Source organism: Solanum lycopersicum, chromosome 6, assembly GCF_036512215.1.
Source record: "Solanum lycopersicum chromosome 6, SLM_r2.1".
NCBI classification, from domain to species: domain Eukaryota; kingdom Viridiplantae; phylum Streptophyta; class Magnoliopsida; order Solanales; family Solanaceae; genus Solanum; species Solanum lycopersicum.
The window spans coordinates 2,777,623-2,794,787 of NC_090805.1; the positions used below are offsets into that span (position 1 = coordinate 2,777,623).

Below are 17,165 nucleotides of genomic sequence, written 5' to 3' on the forward strand. Positions count from 1 at the left end.
TATTCTTCATTTTTTATGTGAATCACTTTTATTGTTTACGGTAAAAAATAAGATGAACAAATGACAATATTTGAGATTTAAGTTCAAGTTTGATGAACACATTATCATTATTAACATATGCAAATTTTGTTACTATTCTCTACTCTTTCAAGATGTTATAAAATTTATGATTATAATGTTAATTCAAAAATAGTAATCTCACATTTTGTTTGTCAGGACAATATTCTAATTTTGATAGAAATAATCATGACATACTAAATTCATATTTAATTTACAAAATTGAAAAAATAAAAGGAAATTGATAAAGTATGATTAGCTTCATGCTTTGAATGCACATGACAAGTCAATAAAATTTGATATCTTCTTTATCTCAAAATAAATAATATAATTTGTATGCATATGCTAATAATAAGCTTTTTCAAAAGAAAAAAAAAGGTATAAAAAAAGACTCAACTTTCATGCTATGGGATTTTGATAAAGTTCGTTTAAAAAGAAATTTTCATTATATGTATTTAAGAGATTGTTTCAAATAATTAATTTCTTCAAATACTTTACATTTTTTGTGTAATTGAGGTTCTATATCTCTCTATTTGTTCTTTTTATATAAATTTATAAGTATATTACATTGTAGTAAAAATTAGTCTAAAACTTGTGAAAGATGAAAAGAGAGTTGATTTATCATTATCGAAGAAAGGATAACAACTTTTAAAGAATATGAACATTAAAAAGAAAATAGCAAGAGACTATAATAGGAAAAAGAGTAATTTTATAAAACTATAATTGATCTTCTTGAATAACAATAAATATTTATACATTATTTTGATTTGATTAACAAGGAGGATAATGACATTTTTATGTTCTGAGCTTTCAAAATTTACAAGTTTATTTGGATTTAAATTCTTTAATTTTGCGAGAAAGATACAACAAAACAAAAAACATACGAAGAATAAAAGATTTTAGATTAAAAAAAATTATATAAAATTATAAAAGCATGGACTACACATATCTAATAAATTATTATAGGCTGAGATCATTGAATGTGAACTTTTAGCTTAAGTGATTTAAAACTACAATCGATAAAAAAATTTAAGTAGTATTTTAAACTTGATTAAGACTTCAAATATGATATATTTAAATTAAACACAACAAATAACTTTCACAAAACTTTTATCAATACTATTTTAATTCTTTTTTTGACAAATTAAGCGAGTTATTTATGATCGCGCGAAGCACAGCTAAATTCACTAGTTAAGTTATACTACCAAAAAAATATTAGATCTTCTCATTATATTTTTTTCATGAAATGTTTAGTAGTTATTTTCATCACTATTTTCAATGAGATAATAGAAAAAATAATAATGTTTTCATATGAAAAAATTAAAAATTAAGAAGTTTCTAATTAATTCAGTGAAAATGTATTTTTGATCATGTATCTTCTCAGTGAGCTGGTTCAGTTAATAATTATGTTTTACACCTAATTTTTCATTGCTTTGTAGTGGAATTTTTTTTTTTTTGTTTCTAGCAGTATTAATTTGGATATGTGAAGAGAAAATATATACATATCTCGATAAGGATGTGTAATAGGTCGACCATGGTGAATCTGAGAAGAGGTTAAAGTAGATTTAAGAAGTATTGGGAAGAGGTTAGACAAACAATACACCTACAACTGATGAAGAATATGACGAAGGATGGAATTATAATAGAATATTAATAAGTAGTCAATTTGTCTAATTTCTTATCAATGTTGTTGTTGCTACTTTCCACTAACCGAAAACTCATTTATGTTTTGAGCAAGATAAAATATTAAAATTTTATTAGAGAAAGTAAAGATAATGATATTAGATTTTATTGAATCTTTCATTGAAGTTAACAAAGAAGACAATAATTGTGTGAATTTTGTTAGTCAGATAGGGTTCATAGTTAAATTTAAAGACTCATTTATATTCAATGAATTAGATATTCGTTAATCAAAAATATCTATTAAAATAATAATTTCATCAAATAGAAAAGTAAAAAAAAAACATGATACACCGCAAAAGATGATGAATATTATGAATTTGTCACACTTTTACTGAACTATTGTAATAAAAAAAACACTCAAATCAATTGTTAATCAATTATAAATAAAATCTAGCAAAATATAAAGGAAAAATTACTTAATAAAGCAAATTTATATTATTTAATTACTCATTATATTTGTTATAATTTTTGTCCACAATTAATATTATATATTAATTACGTGGGCTGATTTCAAATTTGTATAATTAGTCATTTTTGTATGTGTATAATTCGCCAGATTATACAAATACATATGTATAATATACAATTATTTAACCTACATGCATATACAATTCACCTCTGTTGCTTGTCTCTCTCCTCCCTCTCTTGCCCTATGCCCTATATACAAATGTATATGTATAATATACAATTATATACATATATAATTTACCTCTCTCCCACTCTCCTCCCTCTCTCGCTCGCCTCTCTCCTCCCTCTTCCAATCTCGCTCACCTCTCTCCTCCTTCTCCCAGTCTCGCTCGCTTCTCGCCTCCCTCTCCCACTCTCGCTTGCCATAAATACAAATGCATATGTATAATATACAATTATCATAGCGATATACTTATACAATTCACCTTTCTCCCACTTTTTTCCCCTCTCTCTCGCCTCTCTCCTTTCTTTCCCTGTCCACTTTCCTCTCTTCTTGATATAACATGTAGCTATGAATTGTAATTATCAAACTATAGCTATGGAGAGTAATTAGGTTATTTTTAAGTAGCTATATGTGAAAGTGTCCCATATATAAAACGTATTGTTATTTGGAAAAATTAATGAATCAGTATATTTTAATAAATAATTATTGATTTTAGCGATACTTTTTATTTAATATCATTTATAGCAATACTATGTTAAATTTGTAATATTATTTAAAAGTAAATTATGTATGCAATATATATGATTATAATTTCTTTTTGAAATATATTACGTTTGTTTGATAAGAATTTGACACATTGTATTATAAGTTTATTAAAATATAAGATAAATGTGTTATCTATCATTAAAACTTGTATTATATGTGAATAATAAATTATTCTTTATAATATGTATTGAACTTGTATTATAAAATGAATAAAAAGTGATCAAGTAAAAAATAAATATTATTACTATAAATGATAAATATATTTTTATCATAGTATATTTATGTAAGTTTTCCTTGTTTAACTATTAGTCAATTTTAAATCCTATTTCTTGACTTTTTTATGTTGATTTCTCAGTATATATAGAATCAATTTAAGAATCCAAATCCTCTGTTTAAGGAAGCAAATAATAAATTTGGAGTATCACAAGTGTAACAAAGTTAGACACATATTTTTGTTAACTTATAAAAAAGTATATAAAACATCCTTTTCCAACTTAGCTTATAATTCTATTTTTTTCATTCGTATCTTACTCCTTAAGCAAAAAAACAATAAAATCAGTCTTTGTTCTTAATTGTCTTCATACAATTTAATTTTTTTTTGCCTAAATTGCAGATTTTCAGCAAATTAATAGGAAAAAGTTTTGTTACTTCACTTTTTTTTTCATTCATTTAGGTGTGATTTTGCCTCTGCATTTGCTAAATTGCAGATTTTCAGCAAATTAAAAGGTAAAGTTTTTATTGCTTCACTTTTTTTCATTCATTTAGTTGTGATTTTGCCTCTGCATTTGCTCTGCAAATTGAAGGTAATTTTATGAGTATCTCTGTTATGTTATGAAAGGGTTATTTATTTTTAGTCCGTTTAGAAAAAAAATATTTTTTTGGGGGGGCGGGGTGGGCAATTATTTTATTTCATCTTTTGTATAGTATTTTAAGATTACAAAATTTACAAATATTTCGGTGAATTATAAGTATCTTTAGTTTAAGAATATACAAATATCGTTAAATTGAAAAAAAAGGGAGTATTTTAAAAGTATTCGTATATAATCTAAACAAGGTGAGAGTGACGGTGGTGGAAATGGGCGAAGATTATGTGTGTTGGAGGGTGGGGAGGATATATAATATATTCAATGTGTAATGTCATTTGTAGAAGTTGTTTTTTTGCATCCATGGGTTAAAAAAAGAGAATTTTTTTAAGTGTTAATTGTCATTTGTTGTTTCATATTATTAGAGACCGAGTCAGGATTTGAAGGATATGGATTTTGAAGTCGTGATTTGAAGTGTATGGGTTTTGAACTTGGAACCGAACTCATAGCTTGTATTAGTTACTGGAACATTGATACATAGTTGTGACAGTGTCAGGAATGTATACTTGTTTGTATCTATTGAGTGTTTAGTTCACTTAGATGAACAATTGTAGTTGAATGAAATAGTAGGTGGAGTATCCGCTAGCGCCCTTCCCAGGCACTTAGTGAACCTGCTGACACTTGTGTTTCTAGACCAGTTGTGGCTAGTTGCAATCATGGGGTTGGATGCTGTGGCGAGATTGGGGGTGAGTATATTGTCGGATGGTGATCAGGTTTCTGTGGATTCCATAACTCTGTTTGTGGCTCTTCTTTGTGGATGCATTGTGATTGGTCATCTCCTTGAAGAGAGTCGTTGGATTAACGATTCCATCACCGCTCTTGTAATTGTGAGTCCTCTTTCCTTTATTGAATCAATGTTGTTTGTATGCACATATATAAAGGACATCGCTTGTACGAGCTAGAAGAGGGATTAGTAAGATTTGAGTTTTGTACCTATGTGGTGTAGAGTAAAGTTATAGCAACAAGACTGCAATTTTAGCCCGAGCACACACACATAAAGTATAATGTTACCTCATCTACGAGCTAGAAAAGGGACTGCCCTTAGTAAGATTTGAATTCTGCACCTAAGTCGTGTAGAGTGAAGTTGTAGCCACAAGACTGCAATTTTAGCCCGAGCACACACACATAAAGCATAATGTTACCTCACCTACGAGCTAGAAGAGGGAATGTCCTTAGTAAGATTTGAATTCTGCACCTAAGTGGCGTAGAGTAAAGTTGTAACCACAAGACTGCAATTTTAGCTCGAGCACATACATACATGCATAATGTAACCTACAAACTATAAGAAGGAGTGCCCTTAGTAAGATTTAAATTTTGCACTTAAGTGGCGCCAAGTAGAGTTCTAATCACAATACTGCAATTTAGCCTGAGAAAACACATATACATGCATAATGTTACCATATATACGAGTTAGAAGAAGGAAAGCCCTTAGTAAGATTTGAACTTTGCATCCATGTGGCGTGAAGTTGTAACCAGTAGGCTGCAATTTTAGTCCATGCATGCATTGCATAACATTACCTCTTGTATGAGCTTGAAGAGGGTATGCCCTTAGTAAGATTTGGACTCTACACCTAATTGGTGCCGAATAAAGTTGTAAACGCTAGACCACAACTTTAGTCTGTGTAGACGCATATACATGTATGAATGCTGATATTTATTGGGAAAATTTTCTTCAACACATTTTTTTACTGGACTATGCTTTTGGATTTTTTCTGCAATGGGCGATCTTTTTTGTTCTCGTGGCAGGGCTTAAGTACAGGAGGCATCATTTTGTTAACTACTAAAGGAAAGAGCTCTCATCTCTTAGAATTTGACGAACAACTCTTCTTCATTTATGTTCTGCCACCCATCATATTTAATGCCGGGTAAGTTGTTTTTCTTCTTGCCTATAGTGACATGTCAATTTTAATGGGGTTGCCATAGTTATTTGAGTTCGTTTATTGCGTTGTTGCATATTACAAGTTTTGTTCTCTCTAATCTGAATATGGAAGAGAAAGAACATTTAGACTAAGGTGTTTAGCCCAAAAAAGGTACAGTTGAATACTTGAATTTATATGCAAGGTTTAAGGACACATGGATTGAGTTAACGAAAGTATGAAACTAGAATGATATAACCTGTTGAATCAGTATGAACAAGACAAAGAAAATAACAAAATGAAGAATTTCAGTTAAGAAAATGCGAAGAGCCTGAATTTCAGATCTTGTAGCTATCACCAGATATCTTGACTTTATTGGTAATTCCTTATAACAACGGAGCTTAGTATCTTGACAAAATAGAAGTAACATGATACTATATGACTTGTGTCATAATCAGAATCTCATCATTACTAACAGAAGATACATGCAGTATTTATAGCTGAATGTCCAAGGACAAGACTTACGAAATACGCCTTCTAATAAAACCTATTAATTTTTTTTATCAATTATCTTAAAGCAACGGTTAGTGATTCCATAACGGCTATATTCTTGATCCTATTCTAACCTGTTGCGGAGTAAAATTCAATCTCATGTTTTTGGAGCTAGATGGGCCTTACGGATGTGGTACTGATCACTTGTGCAGATCTTGTATAAAGAAGACTGCTTCCACCAAACACACTTAGAAAAGATGCCATCCATATCATCTACTGATCACATCCTACGTGTTCCTTTTGCCACGTTTTGCTTCCTGATTGGCCCGAGTCTTGAGCCTGATTTTTACCATATACTGTATACATAAGGATTGTCCACATTAATGCCTGCTGTTGTTATTGATAACTGACAATTAGACAGAAAACAAAAAAAGAACGAGCTGCAAGTTTTTTAGATGTTAAATTTTATGAGACTGACTTCAACATTTGCACCTTATCAGTTTTCAGGTGAAAAAGAAGCAGTTCTTCAGGAATTTTGTGACCATTATGTTGTTTGGTGCCGTCGGCACATTGATATCTTTCAGCATCATATCATTTGGTAGGCCCTACTTTCTTAGTCCTCTTCAGTCAACTTAAGAAAGTGAATACCTTGCGCAAAGGGAGCTGAAGCGAGGTTCTTTTTTTATTGTTCCGATGTTAAATGAGCTGAAGTTGCACTCTAATTTTAACATTTTTACTTTATTAATGAATATAGTGATCTTGGAGGGGGAAGTTGGTCATAGGCTAGAGTTAGTTGAAATCTGAATCGATTAGGGAAAGTGTGAATTAGCATTTGAATGACATGTCCGTAACTCTATATGAATTAGCATTTGTCATTCTCAAAAGAACAAAAAAGAAAGAAGAAGATCAAGGTTACTGTATTTGTATATATTAAGTGTATTGTCCTTTCTTCTACTGCATAAAGCAAAATGGTTTCTTAATAGTTAAATTCTTTACTGTGTAGAAGCCAAAAACAATTTACTCGTTATCAGGTTTTACCAATGGTTCATTTTAGTCCTCCTCCTTGAGAATTTCACTAGTTGTTGCTTTTGTTTTTAGTTTTTACATGGGATATCTCTCTTGTTCGCCCTAACTTGAAAATTTTGTTTTAGGCGCAAAGGAGTTACTGGGAAAGCTTGATATTGGCTTTCTGGAGCTACGAGATTATCTCGGTACCAGTCTTTCTTTTTCTTTCGATTGCAGTTGATGTTTCAGGTTATCAATTGTGGATGTTATACTTTTGATTGTTACAATGAGGCCTCATTTGCTTAAGAGTAAGTAAGAGGAGAAAAATGACTAATATGAGGGTTAGGCACAAAATATTGTGTTTTATCATTTATGAATATATATTGGTTGTAGTATCTCATTAGCACAAGGAAAGCTTCTATGCAGTAGTAAAAAAACTTTCAAAAGATATTTTAAGTTATAAATTTAATTTCCACCTGTAATTTCTTAGTATTTTCTTCGATCCCTTATCTCTCGTCCTTTCTCCACCTCTGCCACTTTGGTACCATGACCCTTTGGGAGTATTTTCTTAGACTGGATTTGAGTACGTAAGAACTATGTTGCTCGAACTCTTCAGAAATGTCAACAGGTGCATGTTGGATCCACCAAAAGTATTGCCTTTTTGGAGGATTCAACATGGGTGTGACCACTTTTGAAGAGTCGGAGCAATATAACCTGAGAAGTAATCGTCATATAATAATTTGGTTCAATGATATAGATAAGTTTTAAGTTCATTCTTTCCGTGGTTGGCATTCTCCTGTAAATTGATTTTGACCTCTTATCTTCTGATATTTTCAAATACTTTTTTCGTAGCGATTGGAGCAATTTTTTCAGCAACAGACTCTGTTTGCACCTTGCAGGTATGGGTTTCCTCTAAACACTGCGGCTGTGCTGTGGTAAAATGGATAATTATTGATATAGCAACTGGTGTAAACTGAACGTTATGAGTTTAATTCTCAGGTTCTTAATCAGGACGAGACGCCTCGACTCTATAGTCTAGTCTTTGGGGAAGGGGTGGTAAATGATGCAACATCTGTGGTGCTCTTTAATGCGATCCAGAAGTTGGACCTCTCCCACATCAACTCAAGGGCTGCCTTAGTGTTCACTGGAAATTTTCTCTACCTATTTCTTGCGAGCACTTTCCTGGGAGTTTTGGTAAGTAGCACACTTTCTTGCTTTATGTTTTACGTGCATTGGCAATCCTTTCTACGTTTGTCCTCTAGAAGTTTGGGCCATGTCTCAGTCCCAGTCTGGCTGATCATCCTTAGTATATATTTTCTCACCGACGAGCTAATTAGACATGAGTCCCTCTTCGGCAGACTTCTCCTTTTTTTCATCAGGCCACGGGGTACTAACAGCCGTTTCACGCTGTTGTTGTTTACCATCCATGAGAACAGAGTTTACTATCCGATTTGCATGTGTTAAGCATGCTGCAATTGTTCATCATGTGCCAAGATCAAATTCTCCATAAGATTTATAGTTGCATCACCTATAGCTTTCTTATTCGCTCGGCTCCACTATTTTTTTTCTACCCCCTCGTTTGATCAGATTATGCTAACCATCTATCATTATTACGACATCTTGCTTTTGAATGCAGATTGGATTGCTAAGTGCATACCTAATAAAAAAGATATATCTTGGCAGGTATTCTTCTCTTTATCCATTTTTCTTTTCTTATAGTTTAATTAATTAATTAGTTTATAACTATTTGCCATTCATTTCGCGTCCAATTATTAATTTATCTGATTTTCTTCTGCACATCACCATTCAAGTCTTTGGCTCACCTGTCTACACAAGAAAAAGTGATTATAAATCTAGGAAAATTCTTACTTATTGAATGCTATAAGCTACTATAGGAGTTTTTTTCTCTCCATATTATAAATCCACGTGTATATACCTAAATTTATTCGGCATTTGTAACTCTTAAAGCCGTCTATTCCACTTGTAGGCACTCAACTGATCGTGAAGTTGCTCTCATGATTCTCATGGCTTACCTGTCATATGTGATGGCAGAAGTAAGTTTCTGTACAATGTGAACACTTGTATGGATATAGTTTATGTAATTATTGATCATGATAATTGTCCCTGCCTTTCAGTTGTTTGACTTAAGCGGAATTCTTACAGTATTTATCTGTGGTATTGTCATGTCACACTATACCTGGCATAATGTGACATTTAATTCTAAAGTGACAACAAGGTATGTTTACACTCAGAAATCACTTTTTCTGAACGTCTTTATCCTTCTTTAGGAACTTCTCAAAGAAGTTACATAGGTGTTTAATTTCCTAGTTTAACTAATTTTATTTTTTCACAGACATGCTTTTGCAACACTCTCATTTATTGCGGAGATTTTCATTTTCCTTTATGTTGGTATGGATGCCTTAGATATTGAAAAATGGAGATTCGTTAAAGACAGGCAAGACGTCATATCCATTATATAAAGTGTGTCTCCGAGTTCCAATTATTGGCCTTTTTAACCTAATTCAATTCTCATTTTGTGGATTTTCCGTTTCATAGTCCTGGAAAATCTGTTGGGGTAAGCGCTGCACTGCTTGGTCTGGTTCTGGTTGGAAGGGCATGTTTTGTGTTCCCGTTGTCTCTTTTTTCCAATTGCTTGAAGCGATCTGAGCATGACAAGTTTGGTCTTAAACAACAGGTTATATCTCATTTTTTGTCCTAAAGCAGCCTGTGTTGCTAAATCTTATCGGAATAATAATAATTCATCAACTTCACAGGTTACGATATGGTGGGCTGGTTTAATGCGGGGATCTGTTTCCATGGCATTGGCTTATAACCAGGTCGATTTTTGAACTTATCAGCTCTTCTTCTAAAATGTGTATGGCACATGTGTATGGCTTTTTCAGAAAGAAAGTATTTTTATTTTAAAAGTGACATCGCGTTTATTGAAGCGTGATTTCTGGTGTGCAGTTTACGAGATTTGGCCACACCCAACAGCCAGGAAATGCAGTTATGATCACCAGCACAATTACAATAGTCCTCTTCAGTACAGTGGTAACTTCGTCGTCTTTCCTTCCTCCAGTTCTTTTTTTTATGTATATATACTATATGTTGAATTCCCTTGATTTTTAGCGTGTTTACCTTTTGACGTTCGTTTGTGAAAATCCTGGATCCGTCATTGCTAGCCCTTACCCCAAAATGTGATGAAAAAGTAGTCCTCACATATTTAAAAATTTGTATGCATTCATTGGAAGATAAGAAAGTTCTCATGGAGTCAACATTCTTCATTTACAACAACAACAACACTTCAGTCTTAAACAAGTTGGTGTCGTCTATATGAATCATCACTGACCATATTACTTAAGGACGTAGAAGTTATAGTGACTTAATTTCGATTGCTTTGACCCCTTTTAGGTGTTTGGGCTGATAACCAAGCCTCTTGTAAGGTTCTTGTTGCCTTCATCACAAGGTTTCAACAACCTGATCTCTTCTGAACAATCGTTTGCACGCCCACTTCTCACTAACGAGCAAGAACTCGAACTTGAGATGGGAAATGTTGATCCTGTACGACCATCTGGTTTGAGTATTCTACTGAAGGAACCTTCTTACACTATACATAACCATTGGAGAAGGTTTGATGATGCTTTTATGCGACCCCTGTTCGGAGGCAGGGGATTCGTGCCCGATGCACCTGAGTTGTCAAAGGGAGGATGTGATCAATATTGACAGTGTAAACGCAGCAGAGTTTCTTGAATTTGCTGTTAGACTTCAGTGTAAAGTTCTTTAACTATGATAAAGGCGGAGCTAAAGGGGATTCATGTAAATCCTCTTGATTAGAAATTTACATTGTATATATACAACGTTGAAATTAGTTTATATATAAATCTTTTTACCACTTTATATTTTGATCTCTCTTTTGTGAAAACTCTGCCTCCATCACCAAGTTCATATTTCTTACTTACATGTATCATTGACAAACAGAATTTTTACTTTCTTTGGCAATTTTTTCTTTTTTGCTATTAGTCAAACTAAACACTGAATATATTGTATTTAATATTTTGTAAAATGAGAATCATTGTGGGCGTTTGGTCTAGTGGTATGATTCTCGCTTTGGGTGCGAGAGGTCCCGAGTTCGATTCTCGGAACGCCCCTGGTTTTTTAATTGTCATTTTTGGTGCTTCAAATTTACTCGTCGCGACGAAATTCATTTTACTTGTTTTTTACGATAGTAAATTTGAATTTAACAAGTTAAACCAATGGTCGTATTTCTCAATCTTCCGTTCACCTAGGGGTGAAAAATGGCTGGATGAATTTGAATGGATTGAATATGTATTGAGCAAAAATGGTTGGAATTACAACCAATCCAAACAGAATATGCGCAAATATGGTTTGGATAAAATGAATTCAACCCATTTTAAAAAAATCTGTTTTTCAAAAAAGAAATTACCCCCTCCCGGGCACCCCCACCCCCTGCCCCTAATTTTTTTTTTGTTTTTCAAAAACAAAAACAAAATTACTTTTGCAAAAAAAAAAAAAAATTACACCATACCTCCCCCCCCCCCCCACATTCCACTAATCTATCCCTAAATATTTTTTTCAAAAAAAAAAACTGTTTTTACAAAAAAAAATAAAAAATTACCCCCTACCTCTGGCTCACCCCACCCCTCTGGACCCCCCCTCCCCCACCTTCCACCAACCTATTCCTAATTTTTTTTTGTTTTTTAAAAACAAAAAATAACTATTTTTGCAAAAAAATAAAAATAAAAATTTACCCCCTACCTCTGCCCCCTCTCCCACCCCACCCCACCCCACCTTCCACCAACATGTCCTTAAATTATCTTTTGTTTTACGAAAACAAAAAAAGTTATTAAAATTTTGAGTGAAAGTGAAAATAAGTGATTTATTATGGGTCAAATATGGATATCCATATTTAACCCATTTGACCATATTTATAGAGACTCTTAAAATAGTTTGAAGCTCATATTTGATCAATTAAAATATAAATGATCCAAGCCATAAATATAGTCAAAATGGATTCATTTTATTAATATGGACTGAAATTATCATCCTACTTTCACCCTTATTGTTTGAGTATAAGTTACTTCCAGATACTATAAGGTCATTATACTTATTATAAACCTTTTAACGTAAATCAAAGAGGAAATGACACAAAATACAACAAGAGGTTTTAACTAAACATTTTGGTAGTCTTTTATAAACTATAAGGAGTTGTTTGGTAACTTATTTAAAGGTGAGTTATATATGTATTAAATTATGTATAAGTAATATCATGTTTGATAGTTGATTAGAAGGTAAATTATTCTTGTATAAATTAATATAGCGTTTGTAATTGAAAATTTGTATAATTAATACATATATAAATTATGATGAAATTTATGTATTATTTTATACGTGATAAGAGTATAGAGTAACTAATATATAATAAATCCTTTGGAGTGGCCTGATGGTTTAGGCTTGAACCTTCCATTTTTAGAGGTCTTAAGTTCGAAACTCTTTATCGCGAAAGCTAAGTGTTTGCCTTTTTAGTTGAGTTAGCAAGGAATAACTTATTTCCAACCTATCTACCATTCGTCTACCAAATATGCAAAACTAATTCATACGTAGATTTCCTTGTAATTATGGGAAAATTGTATATAATAGCAAACTAATAACCTAAATTAAATGGAATAGCTAGGGTTTGATTTAATTGTGCTCTATAGCAAACATTAGCTAAAATTTGCCAGTGTCTCTCTCCCAAAAATCTCGCTCGCCACTCTCCATTCTCGCTCGCCTCTCTCGCTTTATACACAGAAGTGTATAATTCTGTTTTTGTTTTGTATAAAGTGAGAGAAAATTGTATATACACATGCAAAAATGTATATCTTCGTGTTATACACTTAATTATACAATTTACAAACATTTTACTTCAAATATTGCAGAGAAAAAGGCCAACGAATTATACAATTGCGAATAATACAATTGCAGTGAAATACAATTTTCTCTAGCTTTATACAACATAAGTGTATATATTGTGTTTCTGTTTTTGTATAAAGCGAGAAAAACATATATCTTCTTGCTATACACTTATAATTATGCAATATACAAACATTTTAATTCGATTCAACTGTATGCAAAACAAATTATACAATTGCAGTGAAATAGGCCAGCGAATTATACAATTTAGGCCAGCGAATTATACAATTGTATATGTATAGCAAATTATACAGTTTTATATTTGCTATGAATCAAATTATGTAAAGTTTGTTATAGCATACATATATAAATTTTTTGCTTGCTATATGTGAAAGTTGCCCTATAATTATTCCATGCATTATTATAACTATGGCTTCAATTCTTTTGTTTTTTTTTTCCTTTTCTTTTTTTCTTTTTTCTTTTGTAGTTTTTCAACAGCATTGTTATAACAATATGTTTAATGTAGTTCAAAATGAGGTCCGAAAAAATGTACACATATTTTTTATCTTTATTTCATAAGTGGAGAGGTTGTTTAACTTCACCTCTAATCCAGGGTAAAGAGGTCAGCTAGAAGGAATTGCGATCACATTATCTTTAAAATGCAAATCTTATAACTTTATCCTATTAGAGTTTTTTTTGTGAAATTATTTGTCAGATATTTAATCATGTTTTATTGTGATTTTTTTAGAAAATTTTTTATTTTTAAAGTAAAAATGATAAGCCTTTGAAATTGGGGAAAAAATGATTTTTTTAAAATGAAAATGCTTCCTTGATACCTAACAAAATCACGAGATTTTATTTCAATTTCCACATTACCGTTTAATATATGCAACAAAGTAAAGTTTTTGTTTTTATTTTTTAAAAATAACGGTAGATAATATATGCTACTTCTTAGCTATATCATATTAACACTATAAAAAGTTATAGCTACAAAAATGCATTGAGGAATGAGGATATTTCAAGAGCGGCTCGAGCATTTAGTGGCCTAAAACAAAAATTCAACGGGGCCTTAACTTAAATATCTTTTATACAATTGATTTCTTCTAGTTTTCAATTGATAATATAACCATTCCTATTTTAAATTATTTCTCATTAGATATAGTACTTCAAATATGTCAAATTTTCTCTAATAATTCCTTCATTTTTCATGAAAGTTTATTTTTTCTAAAAATAGTATTTAATATTAATTAAAAAATAATAACTTATAACCTATTTTTGTTAAAAATGAGGCCCCTTAAATTTGGAGGCCTAAGACACGTCTTTTTTTAAAAGATATTACCGTCCAATAGGTAACATAGAATATTAGGTTATTTCTTTGAATATATAATATTATACTTAGGTAAATCTGTATTATTTTACTAGATTATGTATAATTTTTCTTGATATGTATACATAAAAAATCATACCAAATACACCCCTTATACATATTTAATTGATTTCTTAATATACGATAGTAAATTTGAATTTTAAATTAACTTACTTGCTTTCTTTCATCCTTGTTTGTTAAGAATAAGTTACATCGAGATACTATAGCGTCATTATACTCATTATGAAACTTCTTGAGAAGGAATGACACAAAATACAACAACCTCTTATTATTCTATGAGCTTTTAGGTACACACTTTGGTAGTGGTAGCTTATTTAAAGGTGACTCATGTATATGTATTAAATTATACATAAGTAATATCATGTTTGATAGCTGATTAGAAGATAAATTATTTCTGTATAAAATTAATATGATGTTTGGCTTGTAAAACTTGTATACTTAATACATGTATATATAAATTATGACGAAATTTGTGTATTATTTTATACACAAGAGAGGTATAGAGTAATTGATATATGATAAATCCTCTGGGATGGCTTGGTGGTTTGGGCTTTGAGACTTCCATTTTGGAGGTCTCACATTTGAAACACCTTGCCGCGAAAGCTAAGAGTTTTCATTTTAGGTGTACCGGTAACTTATTTCCAATCTATTTACCATTTTATTTCTTTTCTTTCCTTTATCTTTTGTAGTTCTTCAACCACATTGTTATAACAATATGTCTAATGTAGTTCAAAATGAGGTCCGAAAAATGTATGTATATCTTATCTTAACATCATAGGTGGAGAGGTTGTTTAACTTCACCTAGAAGGAACTGACAACCAAATTATCTTTATAGTGCAAATCTCACAACTTTATCCTATCAGAGTTTCTTTCTGGAATTATTTATCAGAAGTTGGACAATATTTTATTGTGAGTTTGAATTTTTTTTATTGATTTTCAGAGTAAAAATGATAAAGAGTATTTGAAAATTGAAAAAAAACAATTATTTTTCATAATTGTAGATAATATATGGTAATTACTAGTTCCACTAACTCTATAAAAAGGGACAAAAACAAAAATGCATAGGGGGTCATTTACAAGCCATAAAACAAGTATCTCAAACTTGATTTATGAACAAACTTTGTAGATTTTAAATATATACCGTACAAAGGCAACATAGTATATTAGGTTGTGTATTCCAATATATAATATTATACATAGGTAAATTCATATTATTTTACTCCTATGTTCCTAATTACGTGTCTATTTTTTTTTAATTACTTGTCCATTTTAACAAATTAAGAAAGAATAATTTTTTTACCTATTATACCCTCAATTAATTATTTTAAATTGTAGAACTTTTTGAAAATCTTAATGTTTAATTCATTCACTTCATAATTAATAGGAGTAAAATGATAAACTCACTGTATAAATTATTATATTCTCAATAGGTGTGTCAATTAAAAAGTGGACAAGTAATTAGAGACATAAGAAGTACTAGATTACATATAATTTTTCAATCATACCAAACACACCCCTACTCATAAATAGAATTTGGGATAGGTGGGTGTACACGGTCCTTACTCCCGTGGTAGAGTGTATTAGGTAAAATAATGTGTGCATTAGTTTTGTGTAATACTAGTATCTTATTTGGTAGTCTTTTAAAACTTGTATTAGTTATACACTCTACTGCGTATTAAGGTGTGTATTGCTAATACAATGAATTTTATAGGTATTAGCAATGCAATGGTTTTAATGCATGCATCAGCACGAATAAAGATCAAATTGTCCCTCAAAACCTTCTTTACATTTTTTCTATCATAATAGTGGAGGATATCTTTGTAAATTATTTTTTTCATGCAATGCATGCTATTCTTTTATGCATCAAATCAAACAATGGATAAAAATAATCTATGTATAAGTAATGTCAGCATAATAACACATGTATTGTTAATGCAAGTATTACTATACACTCTATTTAACATTATTCTTATACACTCTACCAAACGATAAGAAAGACTACAAATATTGTTTCTGATAAGATCCTTAACTCGAAAAAAAACCTTGTTAAATGAAATTTCTATGAAAATCAGAGGAAACATCACGAAGATAGAATGTATTTCATTACCATTTTTTATATTATACAACTTACTAGTTGCTGCTGTAGTCAAATTAAATATATAACTATGCTATATATAAACTGTCTACCTTTGAAGAACATGGGTGGGCGTTTGGTCTAGTGGTATGATTCTCGCTTTGGGTGCGAGAGGTCCCGAGTTCAATTCTCGGAACGCCCCAAATTCATTTTTGTTTCTTTTACAGATCGCAATCAAAATTTTTTTTATCGGAATTTCTTTCTTTATATATAAATATAACTTATTGTGATTTATGATACATTTAATGATAGGTTTTACTTATATAAAAAAAAAATTGACAAAAAATGTAATGTTACATTAACAAGTCTTTGTGATATAACTTCAATTTTATTTTATTTTTAAAAAAATGTTAAGAGACCAAGAAGAAAATGCCGCAATGGAATAAGCGAGATTAGATCTTCTCTCAACAAACCAATAAAAAAAATGTTGCCTTTTTGTGGTACTCCTTTATTTCAATTATAGAACAAAAAGAGAAAGACTTAAAATTTTAAAGTCGGTTTAACCTCTTTCAATATTGCAATTTCACAATCAAAGTTTAAAACAACAATATATGACGATTCATATTGAAGATTCACAAAAGAATCTGCAATATTATTTCGT

General features: G+C 30.9%; 1 protein-coding gene and 2 non-coding genes across 6 annotated transcripts; all 3 read left to right on the top strand.

The window, feature by feature from the left end:
• Positions 1–3,303: 3,303 nt before the first annotated feature.
• Positions 3,304–11,030, top strand: NHX1 (Na+/H+ antiporter). 4 transcript variants are annotated; one of them, XM_010323391.4, is made up of 15 exons: positions 3,304–3,643; positions 4,414–4,607; positions 5,527–5,645; positions 6,629–6,726; positions 7,280–7,339; positions 7,986–8,032; positions 8,133–8,327; positions 8,770–8,816; positions 9,121–9,187; positions 9,269–9,369; positions 9,487–9,588; positions 9,690–9,828; positions 9,908–9,970; positions 10,101–10,184; positions 10,545–11,030. In XM_010323391.4, exons 2-15 carry the CDS (start codon positions 4,437–4,439, stop codon positions 10,854–10,856), a joined length of 1,605 nt encoding a protein of 534 aa, XP_010321693.1. In that variant the 5' UTR covers positions 3,304–3,643; positions 4,414–4,436; the 3' UTR covers positions 10,857–11,030.
• A 179-nt stretch (positions 11,031–11,209) lies between these two features.
• TRNAP-UGG (transfer RNA proline (anticodon UGG)) lies at positions 11,210–11,281 on the top strand. The gene has a single exon. It is a non-coding gene; the product is annotated as a tRNA-Pro (tRNA).
• A 5,353-nt stretch (positions 11,282–16,634) lies between these two features.
• On the top strand, positions 16,635–16,706 carry TRNAP-UGG (transfer RNA proline (anticodon UGG)). Its single transcript has one exon. It is a non-coding gene; the product is annotated as a tRNA-Pro (tRNA).
• Positions 16,707–17,165: the final 459 nt, after the last annotated feature.